The sequence below is a fragment of the Salvelinus fontinalis genome, chromosome 39, assembly GCF_029448725.1.
Source record: "Salvelinus fontinalis isolate EN_2023a chromosome 39, ASM2944872v1, whole genome shotgun sequence".
In the NCBI taxonomy this organism is placed as follows: Eukaryota; Metazoa; Chordata; class Actinopteri; order Salmoniformes; family Salmonidae; genus Salvelinus; species Salvelinus fontinalis.
The window spans coordinates 6,870,864-6,897,314 of record NC_074703.1 but is presented as its reverse complement, the minus strand read 5'-3'; the positions used below and the strand labels follow the sequence as shown (position 1 = coordinate 6,897,314).

Sequence of the window (26,451 nt, the reverse complement as noted above, 5' to 3'; positions counted from 1 at the left end):
TGGATATGAATCGTGCGTCAATTCATGAAAACCCAAATGTGCACTCCACGCTGGCAGGTGTCAAATGGCTGCGTCAGCAAGATTTTGAGCAGGTACCACAAAACCGGCCTCCTGGACCCGAAGGCGACCGGAGGTAGTAGACCTCGACTCCTCACCCCCGAAGTCATCTCGAAAATAATTGAATGCAAGACGAAAAACCCAACAATATTCGCCTGGGAAATCAGAAAAAAGCTCGCGGCCGAAAGAATCTGTAAATCGGCCAAAGTTCCCAGTGTAAGTGAGATCACAAGCTACACCAGAATGATACAAAGTGTGTACAACTGTGAGGGAAATAACTATATTTTTTCGATTCATTTAAGTATTAATTTCTCCTTGTCAAAAGGTGTCCTCTGTAAACCGAATTCTCAGGAAAATTCAACTCGACTCTGCGATGTTGAGTGTGGAGATTTCTGGGCACCGCCCCAGATACCCAGGTAGGCTACACATCGTACATCTTGATCTGGCAGAAATACACACATTTATGCCACATACACTGTGCGCAATTTGAAAAACAAAGCCATATAGTCTACTTGTATGCGTTCCAGGTCTTCTAGTGGAGACCCCAACGCAGTCAGTAGTGAAGGAGAGGGAGGAGATGGAGACAGTTGAGGTGAACGAGCTCCAGCCTCCTGGGCCCCAGCATCGCAACCGCACCACCTTCACCTTGGAACAGAGCAGAGTGTTAGAGCAAGGTAGGCCTGTACAGTAGTGGACTTTAGGCAGAACAATGTCCAACTTTTACTACGACAACTGTTTATGTACATGTAGGCTGTGTGTTTATGTGGAGTGGATACATTAATGATTAGTCTTAAACGACTTAGTTTGATTGGACTTATTCCTATTTCAACAAGGCTTGTTTTAGAACAGTTGGAAAAATTGTTATCCTTTCAAGCTGACCTTTGAGTGCTCTCTCATTCTATTTTTTCCTCCCAAACTGAGCAGAATTCACACGGAGCCACTACGCAGACATGTTCACCAGGGAAAAACTGGCATCTGAGATCCAACTTCCAGAGGACACCATCAAGGTTACATGACACAAACTATGCATGCAACCTATGTCATTTCCTGTAAAATGACCTGTAACACTGAGCTACATCTGTTGTAATTGCCATTCCCCTTTGAAGGTGTGGTTCTCAAACAGAAGAGCAAAATGGAGGAGGGAAGCCAAGTATAAGAGCAGTGTCCACGGAGCACATAGTGAGTGTGTGTATTTTTGTTTATTATGGATCCCCATTTGCTGCTGCCAAGGAAACAGCTACTCTTCCTGGGGTCCAGCAATATTAAGGCAGTTGTATACTATTTAAAATATATGACATTATATTTAATAACACTTTTCACAAGACATTAAGTGTGTTCCCTCAAGCCATTACTCTACGATCACATCTCTACAGTACAAAATCCATGTGTGTGTGTGTGTAGAGTGCGTGTCTTATCATGTGTGTGTGTGTCTGTGTGTGTCTATTCACAGTCCATAAGGTGTATTTTTATCTGTTTAAAAAAGAAGAAGATTATTCTGCTTGCATACGTTACCTGATGTGGAATCGAATTCCACGTTTGTCAAATGGTTGTGCATCCAGACGTATTTGCCATTCCTTTTGCCTCATCCCTCTCAACCATAACATGTTTCAATTCATCAATCCACAGGGATTTAACCGTTTTTACAGTCACTTTCTTAATGGGTCCATGCTTATTAGTAACTGTAAAAATCTAGTTCATAAAATGTGTCAAGTGCAGCATCTGGTTGCTCCTCAATACACTGACATTACACTGGGGCGGCAGGTAGCCTAGTGGTTAGAGCGTTGGACTAGTAACTAGTAATCCCTGAGCTGACAAGGTAAAGGTTTGTTGTTCTGCTGCTGTACAAGGCAGTTAACCCACTGTTCCTAAGCCGTCATTGACAATAATGGCTGACTTGTCTAGTTAAACAAAGGTAAAATAATTACACACCATAGACCAACAAATATTCTTCACATCAACAACATAGGAATCACTACAACACTTCTTGTATGACCTCTTATAAAGTATATTAGGCCCAGCCTTTGGAACTTTGGTTTTCCTAGATATGGCTACTATATTGTGATCATTACATACGATGGATTTGGATACTGCTTTAAAGCAAATCTCTGCAGCATTAGTAAAGATGTGATCAATACATGTTGATGATTTCATTCCTGTGCTGTTTGTAACTACCATGGAAGGTTAACTGATAACCTGCACCAGGTTGCAGGCACTGATTGCAGTTTGAAGCTTTTTCTTGAGTGGGCAGCGTGATGAATGCCAGTCAGTATTTAAATCACCCAGAAAATATACCTCTGTTGATATCACATACATTATCAAGCATTTCACACGTTATCCAGATACTGACTGTTAGCACTTGGTGGTCTATAGCAGCTTGAGAGGGAGAGAATAACAGTTCACTTTTCTTTTAAAAGCTCCATTTCTGATGAACCAAAAGAACAAAGATTTCCCTTCAGTGAATTCGATGACAACAACCAACTCAATGACTCAACAGGTACATAAACAAGCTAAGCCCCCTGAAACATACTGCATTTCAGGAGTTTTAACACCATACTGTTATGCAAATTGAGTATATACACCGCTACAATTGAAAACAATTCATGTGTAGTTAAGTGTTAATACCCTTGTAGCAAGTTACCAGCTGACTAACTAAATGTTATGTTAATCTTGTTTGTGGTGTCATTTCAACTGTGTTTAGACTCACTGGAGTCAGAGGGAGAGTTTGGGAGTACAGTTTGACACTTCATGCTCAGAAATCTCCCAGAGATATGGTCCAGCTACTACAACAGAGAGAGGTGATTAAGCGTTTATTATGTTTTTTTATAAGAGGGGGGCAAAGCCCTTCTTCTGGAGAGCCACTTACCATGCAGGTTTATGCTCCAGCCCTGCCCTAACTCAGCCAACTCCACAAATCAACTGCTCCGTTTCTCAAAGAGAACCTAGCAAAATCTGGTGTGTTAGGGGAGGGCCGAAGCAAAATCCTGCACATTCACCAGAGCCCTAGGATAATTGGCCAACCCTGCAGTAATCATTTCAGAGATGTACCTATAAAACACAATGTGAAGAGTGAATGAATGTACTACCTCACCTACAGGTATAGGAGGAACAGAAGTGTTGGGCTATAGAGGCATCTCCATTCCACTTCCATCCTCAGCATCTCAATACTCAGGCAGCACCACGTTCCCATTGGTCCATCTCCAGGACGAGAGGACTCCATCGACTCACCATGCAGAGAGGTTCATTTTCCCATTGGCTCATCATTACACAGACGTGAGGACAGTCTTCCCATTGGCTCATCAGACTGAGAGGATGGGACATTCACTGAACTATCATTGGGATGATGGGTCAGATTTCCCATTGGCTCATCACCAAACAGATGAAAGGTTTCTATTGGCTCATCACAGGGAGAGGACTGGTGGTCCATCGCTTATTTGACAGAATGTGTCTCCCCTTTTCTCGCATCAGTGAATGTCAGAGCCAAACATTCATACACACACACACCTCTATGGCTCTGCTGATTACTACTGGGCAGGGAATGCAACAGAGTCAGTACAGAGACATTCCAATCATGACCTGTGTTTAAAATGACATTTCTACAGGCTATTGCAACATATCTCGGTGAAATTGATGAGTTGTTCTGTTTTGAAAAGTATTTTCAGTAATAAAAAGCGAGTTTGTATTAGTTGTTATTAGTTCTTTCTTGATATACCCACTGAATTGTACCATATCATCATCTCTGAAGAGTTGAGACTACCATCTTTAGGCAGGAGAGGGCGACAGAGTCCTATGGATACATTCTTTCTCTCGCTGCCAGATAAATTAATCAGCTTGTTTGAGGGGGATCAGTTTGAGCGGACACAGAATTGCTAATCTTGATCACATAATGCAAAGTTATTGGATGCAAGGTGCTTGGTAGATCAGTGATTCTGCAATGCAATCCATCTCAAACACACAATCTCTCTGACAGAAAGAAGAATGCTGACAGTGCAGTGGGGTATCTATTTTCTGTCAGTGCTCAGTATCTCCACCAGAAATAGTCATACCCTGAGACCCAGACTAAGGTATCCCTGGGGGCCCAGACTACGGTATCCCTGGGGGCCCAGACTACGGTATCCCTGGGGGCCCAGACTACGGTATCCCTGGGGGCCCAGACTAAGGTATCCCTGGCGGCCCAGACTATGGTATCCCTGGGGGCCCAGACTACGGTATCCCTGGGGGCCCAGACTACGATATCTCTGTGGGCCTAGACTACGGTATCCCTGGGGGCCCAGACTAAGGAATCCCTGGGGGCCCAGACTACGATATCCCTGGGGGCCTAGACTATGGTATCCCTGGGGGCCCAGACTACGGTATCCCTGGGGGCCCAGACTATGGTATCCCTGGGGGCCCAGACTACGGTATCCCTGGGGGCCCAGACTACGATATCTCTGTGGGCCTAGACTACGGTATCCCTGGGGGCCCAGACTAAGGAATCCCTGGGGGCCCAGACTACGATATCCCTGGGGGCCTAGACTACGGTATCCCTGGGGGCCCAGATTACGGTATGAATGTCTGTTGCTCCGACTAAGATGTTACAACAGTGATTCTGCTAATCAAGGTCCTAGTGAGCAGCTAATTGGTAGAGTCAGGTGGGTTAAATGATCGTTGGAGCGAGAGTCTGAAGGAGGGTAGTTCTACAGGAGGAAGATTGGGCACCTCTGCTGTACTGCATCCCCTCCACTGGAACCGTGAATCAAAAGAGTTGCCCAAAAACACTCAAAGCCAAGAGACTGTTGTAGTTCTGTGAGGTTTTCCAGTGTCTCTTTAAGAATGAATCTTTCCTCGATTACCCACACCCTCTCCGAAAATGTATTGAGGTTGAGCAGGCGAGGAGATACCTGAGGATTGGCAGAAAGACGAGTTGAGATAGAACCATTAGCTCAGAGAGCGATCCAAGTTCAGTTTTTAAGATGGCCTTCTCTTGTAGGCTTTGGAAGGGAGCATGCATACTTCAGCACGGTGACTGAGCAGGATCAACACATAAACACAACACAGGGTCTGAGCATAAACTCCATAGCACCACTTACATATTTCTGAGGTCACTGCAACAAGCTTTTAAATGACATAAATCATCATGATTGATTGTTTGATTAAGGTTTTTGCAAGAGGATCCCATTGTGTCTACAATGTTGCTCTTGCCTTTGGGAATAGTCCAGCGCAAGGTTCACAAATTCCTTTTCCGAATAATTTCTCATTAAGATTTTTCCGTAGTTTTTTTTCCCAGTAGTGGAAAAAGTACCCAATTGTCAAAGTAAAGATACCTTAATAGAAAATGACCCAAGTAAAAGTGAAAGACACCCAGTAAAATGCTACTTGAGTAAAAGTATTTGGTTTTAAATATGCTTAAGTATCAAAAGTAAACGTAATTGCTCAAATATACTTAAGTATAAGAAGTAAAATTAAAAGTCTAAATTGTTTATATTAAGCAAACCATTTTCTTGTATTTTTATTTATTTACGGATAGCCAGGGGCACACTCCAACACTCAGACATCATTTACGAATGAAGCATGTGTGTTTAGTGAGTCCTCCAGATCAGAGGCAGCAGGGATGACCAGGGATGTTCTCTAGAAAAGGACATGAATTAGACAATTTTCCTGTCCTGCTAAGCATTCAAAATGTAACAAGTACTTTTGGGTGTCATTCATACCGTAATCTGAAAATCTATGGCGTAAAAAGTACATTATTTTCTTTCGGAATGTAGTGAAGTAAAAGTAAAAGTAGTCAAAAATATACTTAAGTAGTAATTTAAATACTTTACTCCACTGTGAATTTCCCAACAGACAAATCTTTTAAATGGATTTATTTCCCAGAAGCACCAGACGTGAACTATTGACTGTTGGGCTGTTATTCCGGCAAAAGCGGGGAAGAAAGCTATTTCATGCCCCGTTTACGATGAGGCACAAAGCATTGGGGTTGGTTCGTGACAAGCCCCCGTGGATGAGGCTGAGGTCAGCGCTGACAGGTCGGCCATTTTCTCCTCAGCACTGAGGAGTCATGTATCAAATGAGAACCCCACATGACGGAGGAAGCATGCCACGGTGTCTAGTGTTGCCCAATTGCTGTCTAAGCGTCATCTGAACATCTCTAGCGCTGCCCAAACGTTAACTGAACGTTTCCGCTCATCCTCTGGTCAGGAACTGGGTCATGGTGGACAATGGCCATGCAAAACCCATAGACTGAGGTCTTATTGATATAATTGACATGGGAAGTGGGAAAATAATACCCAGAGTAAGAACTTGACCCAGAGTATCTTGAATTGTGTTGAGAGAGTATGTGTTGCAGAAAACTGTATTGCTGCAAGAATCTTTGTCTGAAGGTTAACTTAAGGAGAGAGTGCCAGACAGACAGACGTATGAAAAGAGTGAAACAAGCTGTAATGTACACTGTAAATGTAATATTAAAACGTGAATATAACAAAATCATATAGTATATAATATTAAGACCCAACCCGACCCTTTAAAAATAGCAGCTGATATAGAGTTTACAGTATACAAGTTTATAAACAGATTGACCATATAAAGTAAAAAAAACTATGTAAATAAGACATTGGAAGTGGAAAATAGTTTTACACACACTTATTTACATAACAGTAAAATACACTCACCGCTCTCTGCGCCAATTCTATTGTACACTATTGATTCCTGTCCACCTAACAAAAAGGCACTGAACAGGTCAAATACTGTGACATAGTGTTAAACTATCACACGCAATATTTTAGGATATAGAAATTGGGTGAAATTATAAGTCTTCTTAGGGGCCCAGTTTGAAGAGATCATTAGTCATACATACACATCTGCTTTCTGTGATGATAAAACTGATGTCATGACTGGTTTTCAGCACTGAAAGAAAACTATTATTACATTCTCCTATGTCATTACACTTACTGCATGTCAGTATTGTTCAAAGACAAATGACTGACAAAGTGGTATGTTTTGGAACACAACCCACACTTTTCATGTAATCCGTACTGCCATTCAGTGTACCTCCAATAATAATGATTGACACACTGAGTTTAGAACATGTATCAAATAAAAAGACGTCATAATCTTCACCTCTTCTATTAGCAAGACGTGTCGCTTTGTCGACATCAATCGCTGGCGCCCTCTCGAGGGCCAGAAGTATAAAAATAAATAAGACTGCACTACGTTCTAATCCGTTTAAATATAAAACACAGAGAGTAGAGAGGAAGCAACTCCACTGACGTCTGGTGTGAGTGAGCCAAGGAAAGGCCCAGATCTATAAGACCTATTAAATAACACAGAGTGACAGAAATACACTCAATAAGAAACTTCTAAATGTGTACTCTGACCACATAACGCACACGCAGCCCACCAGGGGCTAGTGTAGAGTTCCCTCCAAAACTGGAGACATGTTAGCAATGTAGGCTAACTGTTAACGTTTGGCTAAGTAACTGTTAGCATTAGCATTAGTTAGGGAACAGTTACTGAATAGTCTTTCCAAAAACAACCACTTGGTGAATGGTGAGAGTTAGGACCTGTCTAGAAACAACCTCTAGCTCATTGCCTCAAGCTCATAGCCCTACTCCCCAGGTACTGGTGTAGAGCAGTGTATACCAACTCCAGTCCTCCAGTATCCACAACAGCATACATTTGTGTTGTAACTCTGGACAAACCTGATTCAACTCGAGGTGGGCTTGATGATTAGCTGACAAATTGAATCAGGTGTGCTTTTGCGGGACTACAACAGAAGTGTGTGCTGTTGGGGGTACTGGAGGACTCGAGTTGGTATACAGTGCTCTACACCAGTACCTGGGGAGTAGGGCTATGAGCTTACGGCTATGAGCTAGAGGTTGTTTCTAGGCAGGTTTTAATTCCCACCACTCACCAAGTGGTAACTTCTGAATGACTAAACTTTTAGCCATTACATCACGTGCCCTCAACGTGACCCAGTAGCCACGGATCGTACCAAGTCCTGTCTGGATCCCTCCTCGCATGGCTCTGGTTTTGGTTCTGATCAAATTCAAGTATTTTCCAGGAGACAATACTGAGTCATCCATACCATTCCTATTGTCTTGTGGGCGGAGTGAGAGAACAAATCAATTCACCCCTCTTTATGGCTTAAGAGTATTCATATATTTCACCAAAAAAAAAGCTGTCCATGTGCCAGAAACTATTGTTTAGAAATGTTATTAAAGCTAATGCCTCAATCACAAAGACAGCGTCAATACATTTTGGTACAGCAGAAATACATTCATTTCCAATGGAATGCTGCATTTGCCTTGCAGTATTGCGTTGCAGAGGCAGTTGCAGTGTGTTCTTTGTGGTGCATACCTTGGATTTATCAAGGTATGCATCACATTGTATGCGTAGACAGCTTGACAGAAATGGTAGCAGAAGGTGAATGTTGAACTTTTGTTGCACACAATCCAAATGATGCTAGGTACTACTTTGCGCAATGACGCTATCAGTGTGATCAAGGCGTAATAACCTGGTCCTGCATTAATCAATTTGCATATTATAAGAATCCTTCTTATCATTTTCAGCCTCTCTGAACATGTCATTGTATTCCCAGCCTCTGAACATCCCAAAATATCTCTTCCATTCATTGTGTTTTTTCCCTCCAAAAACTGAAGCGACGTCCAGCCACGAAGCCCCAAAATGGCTGCTTCCCATAAAGTCAGTTTCCTCATTCTTACATCTCCCAACCGTCTTGTTAGTAAGGCATCCTCTGTTGGACATTCTCCATCCTACCGGCTTGTGGTACAGTCCTAAATATTCCACCCCTCCTCTTACAGTGCTGTAGTACAGTCCTGAATGCTCCACCCCTCCTCTTGCAGGCTAGTGGTACAGTCCTGAATGCTCCACCCCTCCTCTTGCAGGCTAGTGGTACAGTCCTGAATGCTCCATCCCTCCTCTTGCATGCTAGTGGTACAGTCCTGAATGGAGTGGTTTAGTCTGTGCTTCTTCCAGTAGTTTTTCCTCCAACCTGGAGTAGTGTATGAAGACTTTATGGATCCACCCCGAGTAGTAGGCCACATTGACGAAGATGGCGGGCCGCCGGGCCAGGGCACAGCCCCGGCCGTGGATGCTCACGCCCACGATGACTTTGCTCTCTCGTTCCTGGCACACCAACGGGCCACCGTAGTCTCTCTGTGAGGGACGAACCAATAGCAGGTTAGCGTGGTGCTCATGCAGCCAATCAAAAGGTATTATGGTAGTTATACGAATAGTTTGAAGTAATAACTGAGTCACGCAATGTCGAGTCAATGCATGTTTCAGATAATGTAGAGTAATGTTTATGAAGCTCACCTCACACACTCCCTGGTCTGTCTTGCCCCCGGCGCACACTTTGCTGTCGGTGACAGGCAGGGTTTTGTCGTGGAGCTCAGAACACCAGTCGTTACTGACCATGGGCAGACTCACAGCTTTCAGTGCCCCCTCATATCCTGTCCCTGGACAGGAAGTAGCCGGAAATAAAGCAGGAAACAGTCAGTCTACTGTCCAAACACCATATTCCAAACCTATAATCCTGGACAACATGTTTGTCTATATGGTGTCATTGTGGGGGACTTTATTCACACATTCGATACATGATATCCTAAGGTCTCTTTTCTTACAATATCAAGGATCTCTCGATCCAATATCCCCCCAGATCTTCACCACACCATAGCATGAAACAGAGGTCATACAGAATACACTCAGTGGCCAGTTTACTAGGTACACCCATCTAGTACCGAGTCAGAACCCCTTTGCCTCCAGAACTGCATCAATTCTTCGGGGAATTGGAAACATTGCTCAATTGGTATCAAGGGACCTAAAGTGTGCCAGGAAAACGGTCTCCACACCATTACACCACCACCACCAGCCTGTACCGTTGACACCAGGCAGGATGGGGCCATGGACTCATGCTGCTTACGCCAAAACCTGACTCTGCCATTAGCATGACGCAACAGGAACCAGGATTCAGCTGACCAGATGATGTTTTTCCACTCCTTATTCACCAGTGTTGGTGATCGCGTGCTCACTGGAGCCGTTTCTTCTTGGTTTTAGCTGATAGGAGTGGAACCTGGTGTGGTCGTCTGCTGCAAATAGCCCCTCCGTGACAAGGACCTACGAGTTGTGCCTTCCGAGATGCTGTTATGCACACCGCCATTGTGCCGTTATTTGCCTGTTTGTGGCCCGCCTGTTAGATTGCACAATTCTTGCCATTGTCCTTCGATCTCTCATCAACGACCTGTTTTCGCCCACAGGACTGCCGCTGACTGGATGTTTTTTGTTTGTTGCACCGTTCTCAGTAAACACTGTTGTGGGTTAAAAGCCCAGGAGGCCAGCCGTTTCTGACATACTGGAATTGGCACGCCTGGCACCAACAATCATACTATACTCAAAGTCGCTTTGGTCACTCGTTTTGCCCATTCTAACGTTCAGTCGAATAATAACTTTATATAGCAAGCCACGGCCACGTGACTCACTGTCTGTAGGAGCAAACCATTTTTGTGAATGGGGTGGTGTACCTAATAAACTGGCCACTGAGTGTATATAAATAATACATAAGACACCACACAGGGATAAGACACCACACAGGGATAAGACACCACACAGGGATAAGACACCACACAGGGATAAGACACCATACAGGGATAAGACACAACCCAGGGATAAGACACAACCCAGGGATAAGACACAACCCAGGGATAAGACACAACCCAGGGATAAGACATAACACAGGGATAAGACACAACCCAGGGATAAGACACAACACAGGAACAGTCATGTAGGGCAGTACCTTTGGTCTCTCCCCAGCCGTACATGAGACAGTTGGTTCCGTCTGTGACCCCACAGCCTGCTACTGGGAGCTGGATGGTGAAGGCATGCTCAGAGAGAGGGGCAGGCCTAGGCGTAGACACATAAACACATGAATGAATAAATAAATGGTTGCTGTGCCTACAATGCATGATTGAGAATGAATTAATGGATGGATTGATTATATTTTTTAAATGTATTTTACCAGGTAAGTAAAATGTCTGACTGACTGTCTCACTGAATGAATGAATGCTATTCTTACTTGGCCAGTTTGAGCAGGGCCAGGTTGGATCCCTCCGGGCCACAGACCACGTGTGCGATGCGGAGCCTGGGGTGGTCCAAGGACGAGTTGAGGTGAAGGAGGCCCACCTGTACACTGTACTCACTCAGGTCTGGAACACTGAGGACCACAGAGACTACTGTCAGACACACTCCAAATAGGGTTGACCACACATTGACCAGTCAGTATAAACTGAACATAGTATAAGAGGTATAAGCTGAAGAAAAGATTGGCCACAGCTTGTATAAACACTATAATACAATACAGTAAAATACAGTACTGCAGTATTCTACTCTATTCTCTGTATGAACACTTATCATTGGCCACATACTAACCACAGCTACCAGCATAACTAAACTGACAATAGACTTTAAAACGCCTCAGCATGCACTCTACAAACTCACTCAATCTGGCTCCTCAACTAACTGTGTTCAATGACCTATATACAGTACATTGCATAGTCAGCAACAAGCTACTGAACTAATGCTGATGCCAATGGCCACAGTCTTGATGGAAGCAAGGTTCTGTAATGTCGGCATGAGGAGTACAACTAAACGACTTACTAGGAGTACAACTAAACCACTCACTAGGAGTACAACTAAACCACTCACTAGAGTACAACTAAACCACTCACTAGGAGTACAACTAAACCACTCACTAGAGTACAACTAAACCACTTACTAGGAGTACAACTAAACCACTCACTAGGAGTACAACTAAACCACTCACTAAGAGTACAACTAAACCACTCACTAAGAGTACAACTAAACCACTCACTAGGAGTACAACTAAACCACTCACTAGGAGTACAACTAAACCACTCACTAGGAGTACAACTAAATCACTCACTAGGAGTACAACTAAACCACTCACTAGGAGTACAACTAAACCCCTCACTAGGAGTACAACTAAACGACTCACTAGGAGTACTACTAAACCACTCACTAGGAGTACAACTAAACCCCTCACTAGGAGTACAACTAAACCCCTCACTAGAGTACAACTAAACCCCTCACTAGAGTACAACTAAACCACTCACTAGGAGTACAACTAAATCACTCACTAGGAGTACAACTAAACCACTCACTAGGAGTACAACTAAATCACTCACTAGGAGTACAACTAAACCACTCACTAGGAGTACAACTAAACCCCTCACTAGGAGTACAACTAAACCACTCACTAGGAGTACAACTAAACCACTCACTACTAGAATACCAAACATGAACGATTAGAATGCATTAGGAGTTTAACACAGTCTAGATGGGGAGGAAACAGTCCAGGTCTTATCCGATTGACAGACTCATCTTAAAGTTGGATTCCTGCAACTAAGCCTTTTCATTTTCTGTGGATGAGGCCTGGCTTGATTTGTTGCCAAAATGTCTCTCAAACGACTATGAAGTGATTGTAAGTTCACTGAATTAAAGCTCCTTCTAAATGACCCTCGTATTACAGTGTGTCATCATAAGGCACAGGAGTTTTCCTGACCATAATATTATTAACCACAGACCCTGTTCCTTTGTAAAGTGTCTTTAGGTTCTTGAAAAGCACTATACAAATCACATGTTTTTAAAAAGTAGTATTATTACTTGCCAATTCTTTGTTATGGCCTAGAACTCGGGTTCAAAAACATTCTGACTGCCTGTATAAAAAAAAACTCCTGGCCCAACCTCATATTTCTGGTGTACTATGATTGAAATAACAGCAAAAAGTAACAAAAACCTATTGAAAAAATGGGTGAAAAGCAAAAACATAATGTAAAGCCCATACATCCATTAATACACTACATGGATCAAGGAGCTTTTCATTCAAACTGCTATTGCAGATCTGGACACAGTGACACTGTCCGGGTCCAGACGCTAAACAGATCTGTAGAGGCTGGAGCATCCTGGGCCATATCTCAGCTCTGCTGGGGCAGAGGGTCTGTCACTAGCTCTATCATAAATAGGATACGGGCAGGCTGCATCTTCACTTACAATTAGATTGGGGGAAAAGAGAGGAAGGGAAGAGGGATAGAGGGAAGGAGAAATATGGGAAGAGGGTGGGAGGGATGGAGTTAGAGATAGACAGATAGAGGGAGAGAGAGACCAACAGAGGGATGGAGAGAGTAGTAGGGAGAGGGAAAGATGGAGACAGAGTAGGAGGAAGAGAAAGAATAAGCAACTGATAGAGAAGCAGAGAGAACGTATTATACAGACTCCAAGTCTTTGTTTCAACTTCCATTCAACACTTGCTCTCCTCTCTCCTCTCTCTCTTCTTCTCCCTATGCCTCCTGCTGTCTTTCACCTCGGCTTTGAATGAGGGAAAAAAGAAAGTGAGAAAAAGATGGATGGAGAGATTACCAGGAGGAGAAGCACTGTTGATCCGTCAGCACCCATTCCTCTCGGATCAGCGAGCCCCCGCACCAGTGAGTGTTCCTGGGTAGGGAACACAGGACATCATGATGAGCTTAGTCCCATGCTCTATAGACAGTCTGTACTGTATCCAACTCTTAAGAAAAAAATACATATGTTTTACGGTCACACAGGTGCAGTGAAATGTGTTGTTTTACAGGGTCAGCCAAAGTAGTAAAGCAACCTAGAGAAATTAGGGTTAGATGCCTTGCTTAACGACACGTCAACAGATTGTCCACCTTGATGTTTCGGTTAGGCTACCTGCCACCCTCTTCCATCCATGTCAAGTCATACAGTCAAATCTTGCGGTCCTCCTCAACGTCTGGACATTCTTTCATAATGCGTATGGATCTGTCTCAAACAGCACCCCATTCCCTATTTAATGCACTACCTTTGATTAGGGCCAATAGGACTCTGGTCAAAAGTAGCGCAAATAGGCTGCCGTTTGGAACTAAACTTGTGAGGAGTAGATGGATCGTTATCCTGCATGGCACCAATAGAAAAGTTGGCATACACACAGAGCACAGGTCACCAAAAGGTTGATCGTAATCGACAGGTCCAGGGCCGGACAGGAACAAGAATTTGTCTCTGGTATTTTATCTACAGCAGCCCACATCACAGCGCATGCCACCGACTCAGCCCCTCCCCGGTGGGCCACCAGCTATGCACAAACACACCATACCCCCTACACCCTGACCCAACACACCCTACTTAGACACAGGCAGTAGCACTGACACGTACAGTTGAAGTCGGAAGTTTACACACACCTTAGCCAAATACATTTAAACTCAGTTTGTCACAATTCCTGACATTTAATCCTAGTAAAAATGCACTCTTAGGTCAGTTAGGATCACCACTTTGAATGTGAAATGTCACTTTATTTTAAGAATGTGAAACGTCAGAATAATAGTAGAGAGAATGATCTTTTTTCAGCTTTTATTTCTTTTATCACATTCCCACTGGGTCAGAAGTTTACATACACTCAATTAGTATTTGGTAGCAATGTCTTTAAATTGTTTAACTTCGGTCAAAAGTTTCAGATAGCCTTCCACAAGCTTACCTTAATCATTTGGGTGAATTTTGGCCCATTCCTCCTGACAGAGCAGGTGTAACTGAGTCAGGTTTGTAGGCCTCCTTGCTCGCACATGTTTTTTCAGTTATGCCCACAAATGTTTTATGGGATTGAGGTCAGGGCTTTGTGATGGCCACTCCAATACCTTGACTTTGTTGTCCTTAAGCCATTTTGCCACAACTTTGGAAGTATGCTTGGGGTCATTGTCTATTTGGAAGAGCCATTTGCAACCAAGCTTTAACTTCCTGACTGATGTCTTGAGATGTTGCTTCAATATATCCACAGAATTTTCTATTTTGTGAAGTGCACCAGTCTCACCTGCAGTAAAGCACCCCAACAACATGATGCTGCCATCCCCATGCTTCACAGTTGGGATGGTGTTATTCGGCTTGCAAGCCTCCCCCTTTCTCCTCCAAACATAGCGATGGTCATTATGGCCAAACAGTTCTATTTTTGTTTAATAGAGGACATTTCTCCCAAAAGTACGATCTTTGTCCCCATGTGCAGTTGCAAACCGTAGTCTGGCTTTTTTATGCCTGTTTTGGAGCAGTGGCTTGTTCCTTGCTGAGCGGCCTTTCAGGTTATGTCGATAAAAGACTAATTTTAATGTGGATATAGATACTTCTGTACCCGTTTCCTCCAGCATCTTCACAAGGTCCTTTGCTGTTGTTCTGGGATTGATTTGCACTTTTCACACCAAAGAACGTTCATCTCTAAGAGACAGAATGCATCTCTTCCTGAGCGGTATGACGGCTGCATGGTCCCATGTTGTTTATACCTGCGTACTATTGTTTGTACAGAGGAACGTGGTACCTTCAGGCGTTTGGAAACTGCTCCCAAGGATGAACCAGACTTGTGGAGGTCTACAATATTTTATCTGAGGTCTTGGGTGATTTCTTTTGATTTTCCCATGATGTCAAGCAAAGAGGCACTGAGTTTGAAGGTAGGCTTTGAAATATATCCACAGGTACATCTCCAACTGACTCAAATTATGTCAATTAGCCTATCAGAAGCTTCTAAAGCCATGACATAATTTTCTGGAATTTTCCAAGCTGTTTAAAGGCACAGTCAACTTAGTGTATGTAAACTTCTGACCCACTGGAATTGTGATACAGTGAATTATAAGTGAAATAATCTGTCTGTAAACAATTGTTGGAAAAATGACTTGTGTCATGCACAAAGTAGATTTGCCAAAACTATAGTTTGTTAACAAGAAATGTGTGGAGTGGTTGAAAAACGAGTTTTAATGACTCCAACATAAGTGTATGTAAACTTCCGACTTCAACTGTATGTAAAAAATACCACTGGAGATACAACTAACCACTATAACTGTTCCTCTGTCTGGAGATAAAACTCACCACTATAACTGTTCCTCTGTCTGGAGATAAAACTCACCACTATAACTGTTCCTCTGTCTGGAGATACAACTCACCACTATAACTGTTCCTCTGTCTGGAGATACAACTCACCACTATAACTGTTCCTCTGTCTGGAGATACAACTCACCACTATAACTGTTCCTCTGGAGATACAACTCACCACTATAACTGTTCCTCTGTCTGGAGATACAACTCACCACTATAACTGTTCCTCTGATGGCTCGCTCATCACAGCAAAACAGACACATGGCAGATACTTTCACTACAGGAATCATGAGGATAATGTAAAGCACTTTACTGTTTGACCAAATCATGGTTTTAGACGCCCCAAAAAATAGGACATTTTGAGTGAGGTGACAATGTAGAATATGTTCTTTCTACATTTTTAAGCACCCTTTTTGTTTTTTATGATCCATGATCTTGGCTGTCTACCTCATGGTTTCCCAAACTCGGTCCTGTGGAACATTTTGGTTTTTGCACAGCTGGTTTAAATAATCACAGCGTTATGATGAGTTGGTAGTGCTAGGGAAAAAACGAAATGTTCACCCGGGGAGGAGCAGGTCTCTTTGTTGATGCCGCGTTTGACTTTCAATGTGAGTTTTTGTGACCGTAGCACAGCCTATCAGAAAACCGGGCCGGCCCATCTTGGTAAAGTGGCCACTGTATAAAAAAGAAATTGCACAAAAATCTTTAAAAAAAAATCTTAACAGGCCATGTCACTTTTTCAGTTTTTGTTTTTGATAATGTGTCCATTTCGACCAAAAACTGGTTAAGGCCATTTGGCATTTGCCAGAATTGCCAGATGGCCAATTCGCTCCTGGACTGGTCGATCTCCAAGGCATTCCTTGGACTGTTTTTAATAGGTTCATGTTGAATAGGGTTTCGTTTTTTTAAAGTCATGTTTAAAACTGAATCTGAGCGGTAGATCTACGCCTGCATTTTGACTCAGAAAGTGATCTCGGCTCAATAAAGTTTGGTCAACACTGACATAGAGTATGACTCTAAGTAATGAGAGGTATAAAAGGGTTCCAGAGCAAAAAGCTAATGAAACAGCAGCAGAAGTATTTTGATTGATGTTGAAGTATCCGGTAAAATGGGTAGTTTGAACGTGGAAACATGCATTTGCTCAGCAGCCAATCATTTTGTCTCTGTGGTTTATTTTTTGTTATTATTTCATTTTTTTCAAGTGAGTCCAAGTTTAACCTGCCTATGTTACGTGAGTCTTCAACTTCCATCAATGTTTTTATATTAATGTCTTCCCTCTATTTGTCTTTGAACAGAAGGCTGCAGATACAGCACATAAAACACATGGGCATGTCAAGTCTTTCATACAACAAAGTTCAGTACACTCTTAGAAAAAAAAGGTGCAATCCAAAACCTAAAAGGGTTCTTCAGAAGCAGAACCCTTTTTGGTTCCAGGTAGAACCCTTTTGGTTCCAGGTAGAACCCTTTCCACAGAGGGCTCTACATGGAACCCAAAGGGGTTGTACCTGGGACCAAAAAGGGTGCTCCTACGGGGACAGCCGAATAACCTTTTTGGAACCATTTTTTCTAAGAATGTACAGCTGTGTTTTAGCACAAACATAGAGCTGCCAAAACGAATACCCTTTAAGGACTTCCTCTTCAGAGCAATAACAAAATGGCACTTTGCTGAAAAGTGTTTAGCGTAAAATGATATAGCAGGAGCACTTGTTTGCCTTGCAAACCAACAGAAGAATCAAACTAGGTGTACCATGCTTATGTGATGAGTCACTTGGCCTGAGACCTCAATGCCTAGACTTCAGCTCAGCTGGCTAACCTAAGACTTATGTTAGCTCCCATACCTAATGCATTTTAGCTCTATTGGCTAACACTGTCCTGCGCAAGAGATGTGGGTTCAAACCCAGGTCAGTCACGCATCCAGTAGTGGTGTTCCTGTGCATTCAGTAGTGGTGTTCCTGTGCATTCAGTAGTGGTGTTCCTGTGCATTCAGTAGTGGTGTTCCTGTGCATTCAGTGGTGGTGTTCCTGTGCATTCAGTAGTGGTGTTCCTGTGCATTCAGTGGTGGTGTTCCTGTGCATTCAGTAGTGGTGTTCCTGTGCATTCAGTGGTGGTGTTCCTGTGCATTCAGTAGTGGTGTTCCTGTGCATTCAGTAGGGGTGTTCCTGTGCATTCAGTAGGGGTGTTCCTGTGCATTCAGTAGGGGTGTTCCTGTGCATTCAGTAGGGGTGTTCCTGTGCATTCAGTAGGGGTGTTCCTGTGCATTTAGTAGGGGTGTCCCTGTGCATTTAGTAGGGGTGTTCCTGTGCATTTAGTAGGGGTGTCCCTGTGCCGTCAGCAGTGGTGTTCCTGTGAGGAGGGCTCTTACCCTTTCTGGATGCTGACAACCCAACTACCATCCTTAGCTTTGTGGACCTGGGCTCCTCCAACAATCCGGGTGGTCTTGTGGATGAAACAGGATGTCTTAGACACGAGAGAGATGCCTTGGGGTAAGAGAGAAGACAACTCATCTGGGTTAGACTCTGGGGAAATATGTTTACTTTCTATTATTACTAAAGAAGAGAGTATGCTTGGTCCAGGTTCAACTTCATTGAATGGCAGCGGGAGTAATGAGTTGTCCAGCCAAGCATGAACTCAGGCAATAAATAAACTGTACAGCTATAAGAGAAAGTTAGGAATAGAGGGAGATATACAAAGAGAGAGAGGGGAAGAGAGAGAGAGGAAGAGAAAGCGCGAGGAAGAGAGAGCGCGAGAGAGCGAGAGAGCGTGAGGAAGAGAGAGCGCGAGAGAGCGAGAGAGCGAGAGAGAGAAAGAGAGAAACAGAAAGAGAAACAGAAAGAGAAACAGAAAGAGAAACAGAAAGAGAGAGAGAGAGAGAAGGTGAATAGTAAGTAAGAGACACATTAATATGACACTCACTTCTTGGGTGGGCAGAGATGTTCGGAGACTTATCACCTGAAACAAAACAATTCAACAATTCAACACACGGACCTCACAAAGACAGGATATGACATATTTCACATGAACCCACTCAACATTAACATACAAAGCACGCAACCTCAACTCCCCTCTTCAAAACTATTCCTACCATTTAGTCCTAGCTCAAATGATCTCTGCATCTATCTGCATTGCAGTTGGGCGGCTATATTGAATTGAACCCACAGCAAATACGTTTCCTCCAGCCAAGCACCCAAAAACTTCACAGATCGACATGTTTTACATTACGGAGATATAACCGCGAGGCCACTTGAAAAAGCTCCCCATCAATGTGAACCGATTACAGTCCGCCAAAGATGATATAGGGTACAACAAAAACAAATCACTAAACTCTGAATCAGTGAATGGCTTTGCAAATAATAAACGCGGTCTGGATGAGATTGGACATCTGTTTGGAGTTAGAGTGTGTCCGTTCTGTGCCAGTTAGCTCAGCGAAACCACTGCACTCAGCCATAACATAACTGTAACAAGTGATGTAAGTGAAGCTTTGCGGCAAATTTCAGTCGTTAGACTACGTAATTCATTGTAGTATTACAAATGTGCAATAATCACGCCAACGGAAACGTCACAAACAAAGCGATAGCTATATTACTCATGGAAATAAGATCATTGCTGTGTTGTTGATGTCACATAAGATCGATGGAACAACACTATGAAAGTTATGAGTGTAGCTGGACTTTTCACTGGACTTTTCTTCAATGACATTCAGCAAATGAAATGTAATTGAAGACGAAGCATCATCTGATGATTGGGCCGCTGATGAGACCTACTGGGTCGGAACTCAGGTCTCCTGTGCACGACAATACTATGTTAACCGTCTGAGCTAAAGCCTAGGCACTAGCTCAGGGAGCTAACACAAGACGAGGTTACTCACCACACGAGCATGGCTGACTCAACCATCTCCATTATTGATTACATAGCATGTAGGGTAGATGTAGGGTAGGTATAGGGTAGATGTAGGGTCGATGAAGGGTAGATGTAGGAAGATGTAGGGTCGATGAAGTGTAGATGTAGATGTAAGGTAGGTATAGGGTAGATGTAGGGTTGATGTAGGGTCGATGTAGGAAGATGTAGGGTAGGTATAGGGTAGATGTAGGGTCGATGAAGGGTAGATGTAGGAAGATGTAGGGTAGGTATAGGGTAGATGTAGGGTCGATGAAGGGTAGATGTAGGAAGATGTAGGGTAGGTATAGGGTAGATGTAGGGTCGATGAAGGGTAGATGAAGGGTAGATGTAGGGTAGATGTAGGGTAGATGTAGGGTAGATGTAGGGTAGGTATAGGGTAGATGTAGGAAAATGTAGGGTGGATGACGGGTAGATGACGGGTGGATGACGGGTGGATGACGGGTGGATGTAGGTAGATGTAGGAAGATGTAGGGTCGATGTAGGGTCGATGTAAGGTAGATGACGGGTAGATGACGGGTAGATGACGGGTAGATGTAAGGTAGATGAAGGGTAGATGAAGGGTAGATGACGGGTGGATGATGGGTGGATGTAGGAAGATGTAGGGTGGATGACGGGTAGATGAAGAGTAGATGTAGGCTCGATGAAGGGTATGTGAAGGGTAGATGTAGGAGTGTATAGGGGATGAGACAGAGATTGGATGAAGACAGTGTTTTGTATTCTTACAGCGTTTGAGCTTGCAGTAGTCCCATGGGATAGAGGGGTCCGTAGTGTGACACCAGGGACCGTGCTTATCCTGGTCTGGATTCCTGCACAGGTTCCTCTCCAAACCCACGCTGGATTCTCCACTGGAAAACACAACATATATGAGGACACATGCATAAGCACATACACACAGAGACACATACTGTAGATACACATATACTGTACGTAGGCACACACACATGCATACATACACATGGAAAAGTCTGACACCATAACTGCATTGAGGTTGGAAACTTTGACTCAGCTGTTATTATCGGGGCAGTGAATCCTCAGAGTTCCAGCTATGCAGAGGCCTTACAAGGAGTTTTGTGAAGAGTGCTCTGGGGAATATGAAAATATGCAATCCCAGCAATCACCACGGTTCAGACAAGGAAGAAGCTACAGACTCAACTCAAAGATACAGTCCAAACACTGTAAACGTGGACTCAAGATCTGGTCGTATACTTCACTGCACATAGACTAAACCGAGCCTAAACAGATGCCTTCGGAAGTCTTGTTTAAACAGCAATTCCAATCCTTCATACATTCAAAATAATTGGAATATCTTTAGATATGATCAATTTGTTGGAGGGCTTGGATCAGGATTCAGAAAAACACAATGTGAGGAGAGGGGGAAACCGATTTGTCAGCCAGTGTGAAGATCATTTCACTTCCCCCGCCAATGTTAAACAAGCCGTAACCTTTCCGCCGTTTTTCTGCGCCGACCCCTTGACCTTGTGCGAGGGGCAGACTCACTGGCTGCGGGCCACATGAGGGAAGCTGATTGGCTTTGATCTGCCGGGCCGAGAAAGCACTTCCTGGGGTCACGGGTCAGCTCTGGCACATGTCCATCTGTCGCTGCCATTTTGGCTTTTAAATTCCTTTAAATGAAGTAATTCTAACAGCCGGGGCCAACGTTAGCTACGGTACTTTAGCATGGGGGCACACGGATGTGGAGAGAGGGGCAGACTATGCGCCCCTCCACGGTGGCTTGTTCTGGAAGTTCTGAAAGCACCGTAAGGCTTCCTCTCTGTCAGCTAGACAAATAATAGCAGGCCCAGGACTGACCCGGGTGGGCCCCCTGATTTCCTGTCGTTGTTTGTTTTCACGGCGTGGCTTTATTCATTTACAAGGGGATTTTCTCTAAGCGACGGGAAATACCTCGTCAATAAACAGTTATTCAAAAAAGACAGAGAATTTGTAAATGTCAAAGAAACCTTCACATACATTTCTTGAACCCATAGTTCTACTTTTTGTCATGTGAATATGGATTGAGAGGTAAGTTCCAGTTGTGTATGGCTGGTAAGTGTGTGTAATGTAAGAGGTTTACCTTACCTGTTGCTATGATTTTCCCACAGTCCACAGGGAATTCCTGATCTGGTCTTGGATAAATTGCCTGTGTAATTCCCTCCATTGTCCTCATAACAATCTGGGACAGACAGAGATAGAGAGAAGGAGAAAATAAAACACAGAGTAGTCTTAAACCGACCCTATATGTGTCTTATTGAGATTACCATCTACAGTCTCTCTCGCTCTCTCTCACAGACACGAACGCACGCACACACACACAGCTATACCCACAGTGTAGAACACAGTTATACCTAAAGTGTAGAACACAGCTATACCCACAGTGTAGAACACAAGCTATACCCACAGTGTAGAACACAGCTATAGCCACACTGTAGAACACAGCTATACCCACAGTGTAGAACACAGCTATACCCACAGTGTAGAACACAACTATACCCACAGTGTAGAACACAGCTATAGCCACACTGTAGAACACAGCTATACCCACAGTGTAGAACACAGCTATACCCACAGTGTAGAACACAGCTATACCCACAGTGTAGAACCCAGCTATACCCACAGTGTAGAACACAGCTATACCCACAGTGTAGAACACAGCTATAGCCACAGTGTAGAACACAACTATACCCACAGTGTAGAACAAAAGATGTTGATTCAACGTAAAATTGTTAGGCTACCGGCTGCAATAGGATTGTTAGTTTGTTCAACAGAAATGTTGTTGAGCAAAACTCACAATCCCATTGCAGCTGGTTGCCTTACAATTGTACATTGAATCAACATGTTTTTGTGTGTGTAGGTCCACTGAGAGATAACATTCTGATATTGATGCCGTCGTAAAAAAGGCACGTTGAAACTGGGCTCGATTTGTGGTTTGGATCAATTGAACATGTTGGGCCAATCTAGAATTGGTGGTTCCCAAATGGAATAAAAGAGACAGGAAGATTTCTCCCCCATATCGACTGTTGCTAAGCAGAACCAGAGGTACCTGTAGTGACCAAAGCACTCTCTCTTCCCCCAGAAAGCTCTTTTGAAATGCAAAGCATAGACATGTATGAGAGAGAAAATTCCAGCAAACGTTGAATTGCTGTCTGACCATTTGTTGTTTCTTTTTGTAATTTGAGGAAAATGAATTTGTAGGGCAACCAAACCAAAACCAACCATGCCCAAAAGACTGCTAGTAGTCTGTTTCAGTAAGCGACCACAGCTCATTCTCAATATATTGCAGCTGAAGTTTAGAGGTCAATTGCAAATACAGTACATAGCAAGCCATACACCCGATTACACCACATATGTAGTCATTCAAATAGCATACAGTATATTGTTTAAACATCCGTAACCTGCACATACAGTTGAAGTCGGAAGTTTACATACACTTAGGTTGGAATCATTACAACTCGTTTTTCAACCACTCCACACATTTCTTGTTAACAAACTAGAGTTTTGGCAAGTCGGTTAGGACATCTACTTTGTCATTTTTCCAAAAATTGTTTACATACAGATTATTTCCCTCTATCACAATTCTAGTGGGTCAGAAGTTTACATACACTAAGTTGACTGTTTCTTTAAACAGCTTGAAAAATTCCAGAAAATTATGTCATGGCTTTAGAAGCTTCTGATAGGCTAATTTACATCATTTGAGTCAATTGGAGGTGTACCTGTAGATGTATTTCAAGGCCTACCTTCAAACTCAGTGCCTCTTTGCTTGACATCATGGAAAATCAAAAGAAATCAGCCAAGACCTCAGATTTTTTTTTTCAGACCTCCACAAGTCTGGTTCATCCTTGGGAGCAATTTACAAACGCCTGAAGGTACCATGTTCATCTGTACAAACAACAGTACGCAAGTATAAACACCATGGGACCAAGCAGCCGTCATACCGCTCAGGAAGGAGACGCGTTCAGTCTCCCAGAGATGAACGTTCTTTGGTGCGAAAAGTGCAAATCAATCCCAGAACAACAGCAAAGGACCTTGTGAAGATGCTGGAGGAAACATAGGACTCGTTTTACTGTGGATATAGATACTTTTGTACCTATCGACATAACCTGAAAGGCCGCTCAGCAAGGAAGAAGCCACTGCTCCAAAACCACCATGAAAAAGCCAGATTACGGTTTGCAACTGCACATGGGGACAAACATCGTACTTTTTGGAGAAAAGTCCTCTGGTCTGACGAAACAAAAATACAACTGTTTGACATAATGACCACAGTTATGTTTGGAGGAAAAAGGGGGATGCTTGCAAGCCGAAGAACACCATCCCAACCATGAAGCACGGGGGTGGCAGCATCATTGCTGTGGGTGTGCTTTGCTGCAGGAGGGACTGGTGCACTTCACAAAATAGAGGGCATCATAAGGTAGGAAAAGTATGTGGATATATTGAAGCAACATCTCAAGACATCAGTCAGGAAGTTAAAGCTTGGTTGCAAATGGCTCTTCCAAATGAACAATGACCCCAAGCACACTTCCAAAGTTGTGGCAAATTGGCTACAGGACAACAAAGTCAAGGTATTGGAGTGGCCATCACAAAGCCCTGACCTCAATCCCATAAAACATTTGTGGGCATAACTGAAAAAGCATGTGCGAGCAAGGAGGCCTACAAACCTGACTCAGTTACACCAGCTCTGTCAGGAGAAATGGGCCAAAATTCACCCAACTTTTTGTGGGAAGGTTGTGGAAGGCTACCTAAAAAGTTTGACCCAAGTTAAACAATTTAAAGGCAATGCTACCAAAAACTAATTCAGTATGTAAACTTCTGACCCACTGGGAATGTGATGAAAGAAATAAAAGCTGAAATAAATAATTATTTACTATTATTCTGACGTTTCACATTCTTAAAATAAAGTGGTGATCCTAACTGACCTAAAACAGGGATTAATTGTCAGGAATTGGGAAATACTGAGTTTAAATGTATTTTGCTAAGGTACATGTAAACTTTCCGACCTCAAATGTATATACATTTTTTGCTGATTAATGTGTACATACAGCATGTGGATTTTTGTAAATTCAATATTATTATTCATGTAAATGAAGCTGCCTATTCAGTCTGTTTACTGTGGGAGAACCAGAATGCAACATGTAATTCTGGGTGTACTAAGTGAATAAAGGTGGTGGTGATTCTGATGTATTGTATGGGGCCAGTGTGCTGTGTGGTGTTGTGTCTCAGTAGAATCAATAATTGGCATGCGCAACACAATAGTCCTTCCATCAAAGTCTTTGGGTGCCGGGTTGGAGGATCATGTCAACTGTGTCTCACCTTCTGTGTCGATGTTCTCTGTCTCACACCGGGGTATATTGGTGCAGAAGGCTAGTCTCTGGTTAGGATCTGTAGTGAAGCACCATGGGATCTCTGCACCATCTGGGTTCCGACAGTAGTTCTCTCTCAGGTCTCTGTGATGTAAGAGAGAGATACGTACACACTGGTTAAATAGCTGCTTCCCACGTGGACATACGTAATAATATGACTGTATGTGTCCGTTTCCCTATATTTCTCGTACCAGTGACAGAAACAAAAGAAAACCCATGTGGGTATTGAATGACATCATCACTCACTTGCACTTGTAATTCTGCGGGCTGTAGGTGTGGTTATGGGGGAACTGGGAGTCCCAGCGTTGACATGTGACGCCCGACGGGGTGACGCTCACAGTACCGTGGTAACTCTGTCCCTGCTCCCTGAAACACGACGATGTAGCATCCACATCAGAGTCATTACCTGGGTCTGAGACAGAGAGGGGGAGAAGAAGGAAGTTGAGAGAGAGGTATGAAAACAGAGAGAGAGAGAAAGAGGATTTAGGATGAGAGATGAGCAATAGATAAGATGAGGGGAGATGATAGACAGAAAGAAGAATGTAAAGACGTCGACAGGGGAGAAACCAGACAGAGAAGGCAGGAGGGAGAGAGAAACCAGACAGAGAAGGCAGGAGGGAGAGAGAGGGAGAAACCAGACAGAGAAGACAGGAGGGAGAGAGAGGGAGAAACCAGACAGAGAAGACAGGAGGGAGAGAGAGGGAGAAACCAGACAGAGAAGACAGGAGGGAGAGAGAAACCAGACAGAGAAGACAGGAGGGAGAGAGAAACCAGACAGAGAAGACAGGAGGGAGAGAGAAACCAGACAGAGAAGACAGGAGGGAGAGAGAAACCAGACAGAGAAGACAGGAGGGAGAGAGAAACCAGGCAGAGAAGACAGGAGGGAGAGAGAAACCAGACAGAGAAGACAGGAGGGAGAGAGAAACCAGACAGAGAATACAGGAGGGAGAGAGAAACCAGACAGAGAATACAGGAGGGAGAGAGAGGGAGAAACCAGACAGAGAAGGCGGAACCAGACAGAGAAGACAGGAGGGGGAGAGAATCCAGACAGAGAAGACAGGAGGGGGAGAGAAACCAGACAGAGAAGACAGGAGGGAGAGAGAAACCAGACAGAGAAGACAGGAGGGAGAGATAGAGAGAAACCGGACAGAGAAGACAGGAGGGAGAGATAGAGAGAAACCGGACAGAGAAGACAGGAGGGAGAGAGAGAGGCAGGAAGAAGGGAGAAAGAAAA

The 26,451-nt window shown here is 43.6% G+C and overlaps 2 protein-coding genes across 2 annotated transcripts in view; one reads left to right on the top strand and one right to left on the bottom strand.

Moving 5' to 3' along the window:
- The first annotated feature begins 388 nt into the window (after nt 1-388).
- Nucleotides 389-3,595, top strand: LOC129838758 (paired box protein Pax-4-like). Its single transcript, XM_055905917.1, has 7 exons — nt 389-473; nt 585-731; nt 982-1,064; nt 1,164-1,236; nt 2,472-2,551; nt 2,756-2,852; nt 3,152-3,595. Exons 1-7 carry the CDS (start codon nt 431-433, stop codon nt 3,490-3,492), a joined length of 864 nt encoding a protein of 287 aa, XP_055761892.1. The 5' UTR covers nt 389-430; the 3' UTR covers nt 3,493-3,595.
- Nucleotides 3,596-5,882: 2,287 nt separating this feature from the next.
- The window catches only part of LOC129838578 (hepatocyte growth factor-like), a 34,657-nt gene continuing 14,088 nt past the window's right edge, over nt 5,883-26,451 (bottom strand). Inside the window, exons 8-18 of the mRNA XM_055905656.1 lie at nt 25,464-25,629; nt 25,168-25,301; nt 21,943-22,036; nt 20,590-20,711; nt 18,883-18,918; nt 18,332-18,446; nt 13,483-13,557; nt 11,123-11,260; nt 10,844-10,950; nt 9,367-9,509; nt 5,883-9,207 (exon numbers count right to left, since the gene is read on the bottom strand). Of these exons, the coding sequence (XP_055761631.1) occupies nt 8,980-9,207; nt 9,367-9,509; nt 10,844-10,950; nt 11,123-11,260; nt 13,483-13,557; nt 18,332-18,446; nt 18,883-18,918; nt 20,590-20,711; nt 21,943-22,036; nt 25,168-25,301; nt 25,464-25,629 (1,358 nt within the window). The 3' untranslated portion in view covers nt 5,883-8,979. The remainder of the gene's footprint in view (nt 9,208-9,366; nt 9,510-10,843; nt 10,951-11,122; nt 11,261-13,482; nt 13,558-18,331; nt 18,447-18,882; nt 18,919-20,589; nt 20,712-21,942; nt 22,037-25,167; nt 25,302-25,463; nt 25,630-26,451) is intronic.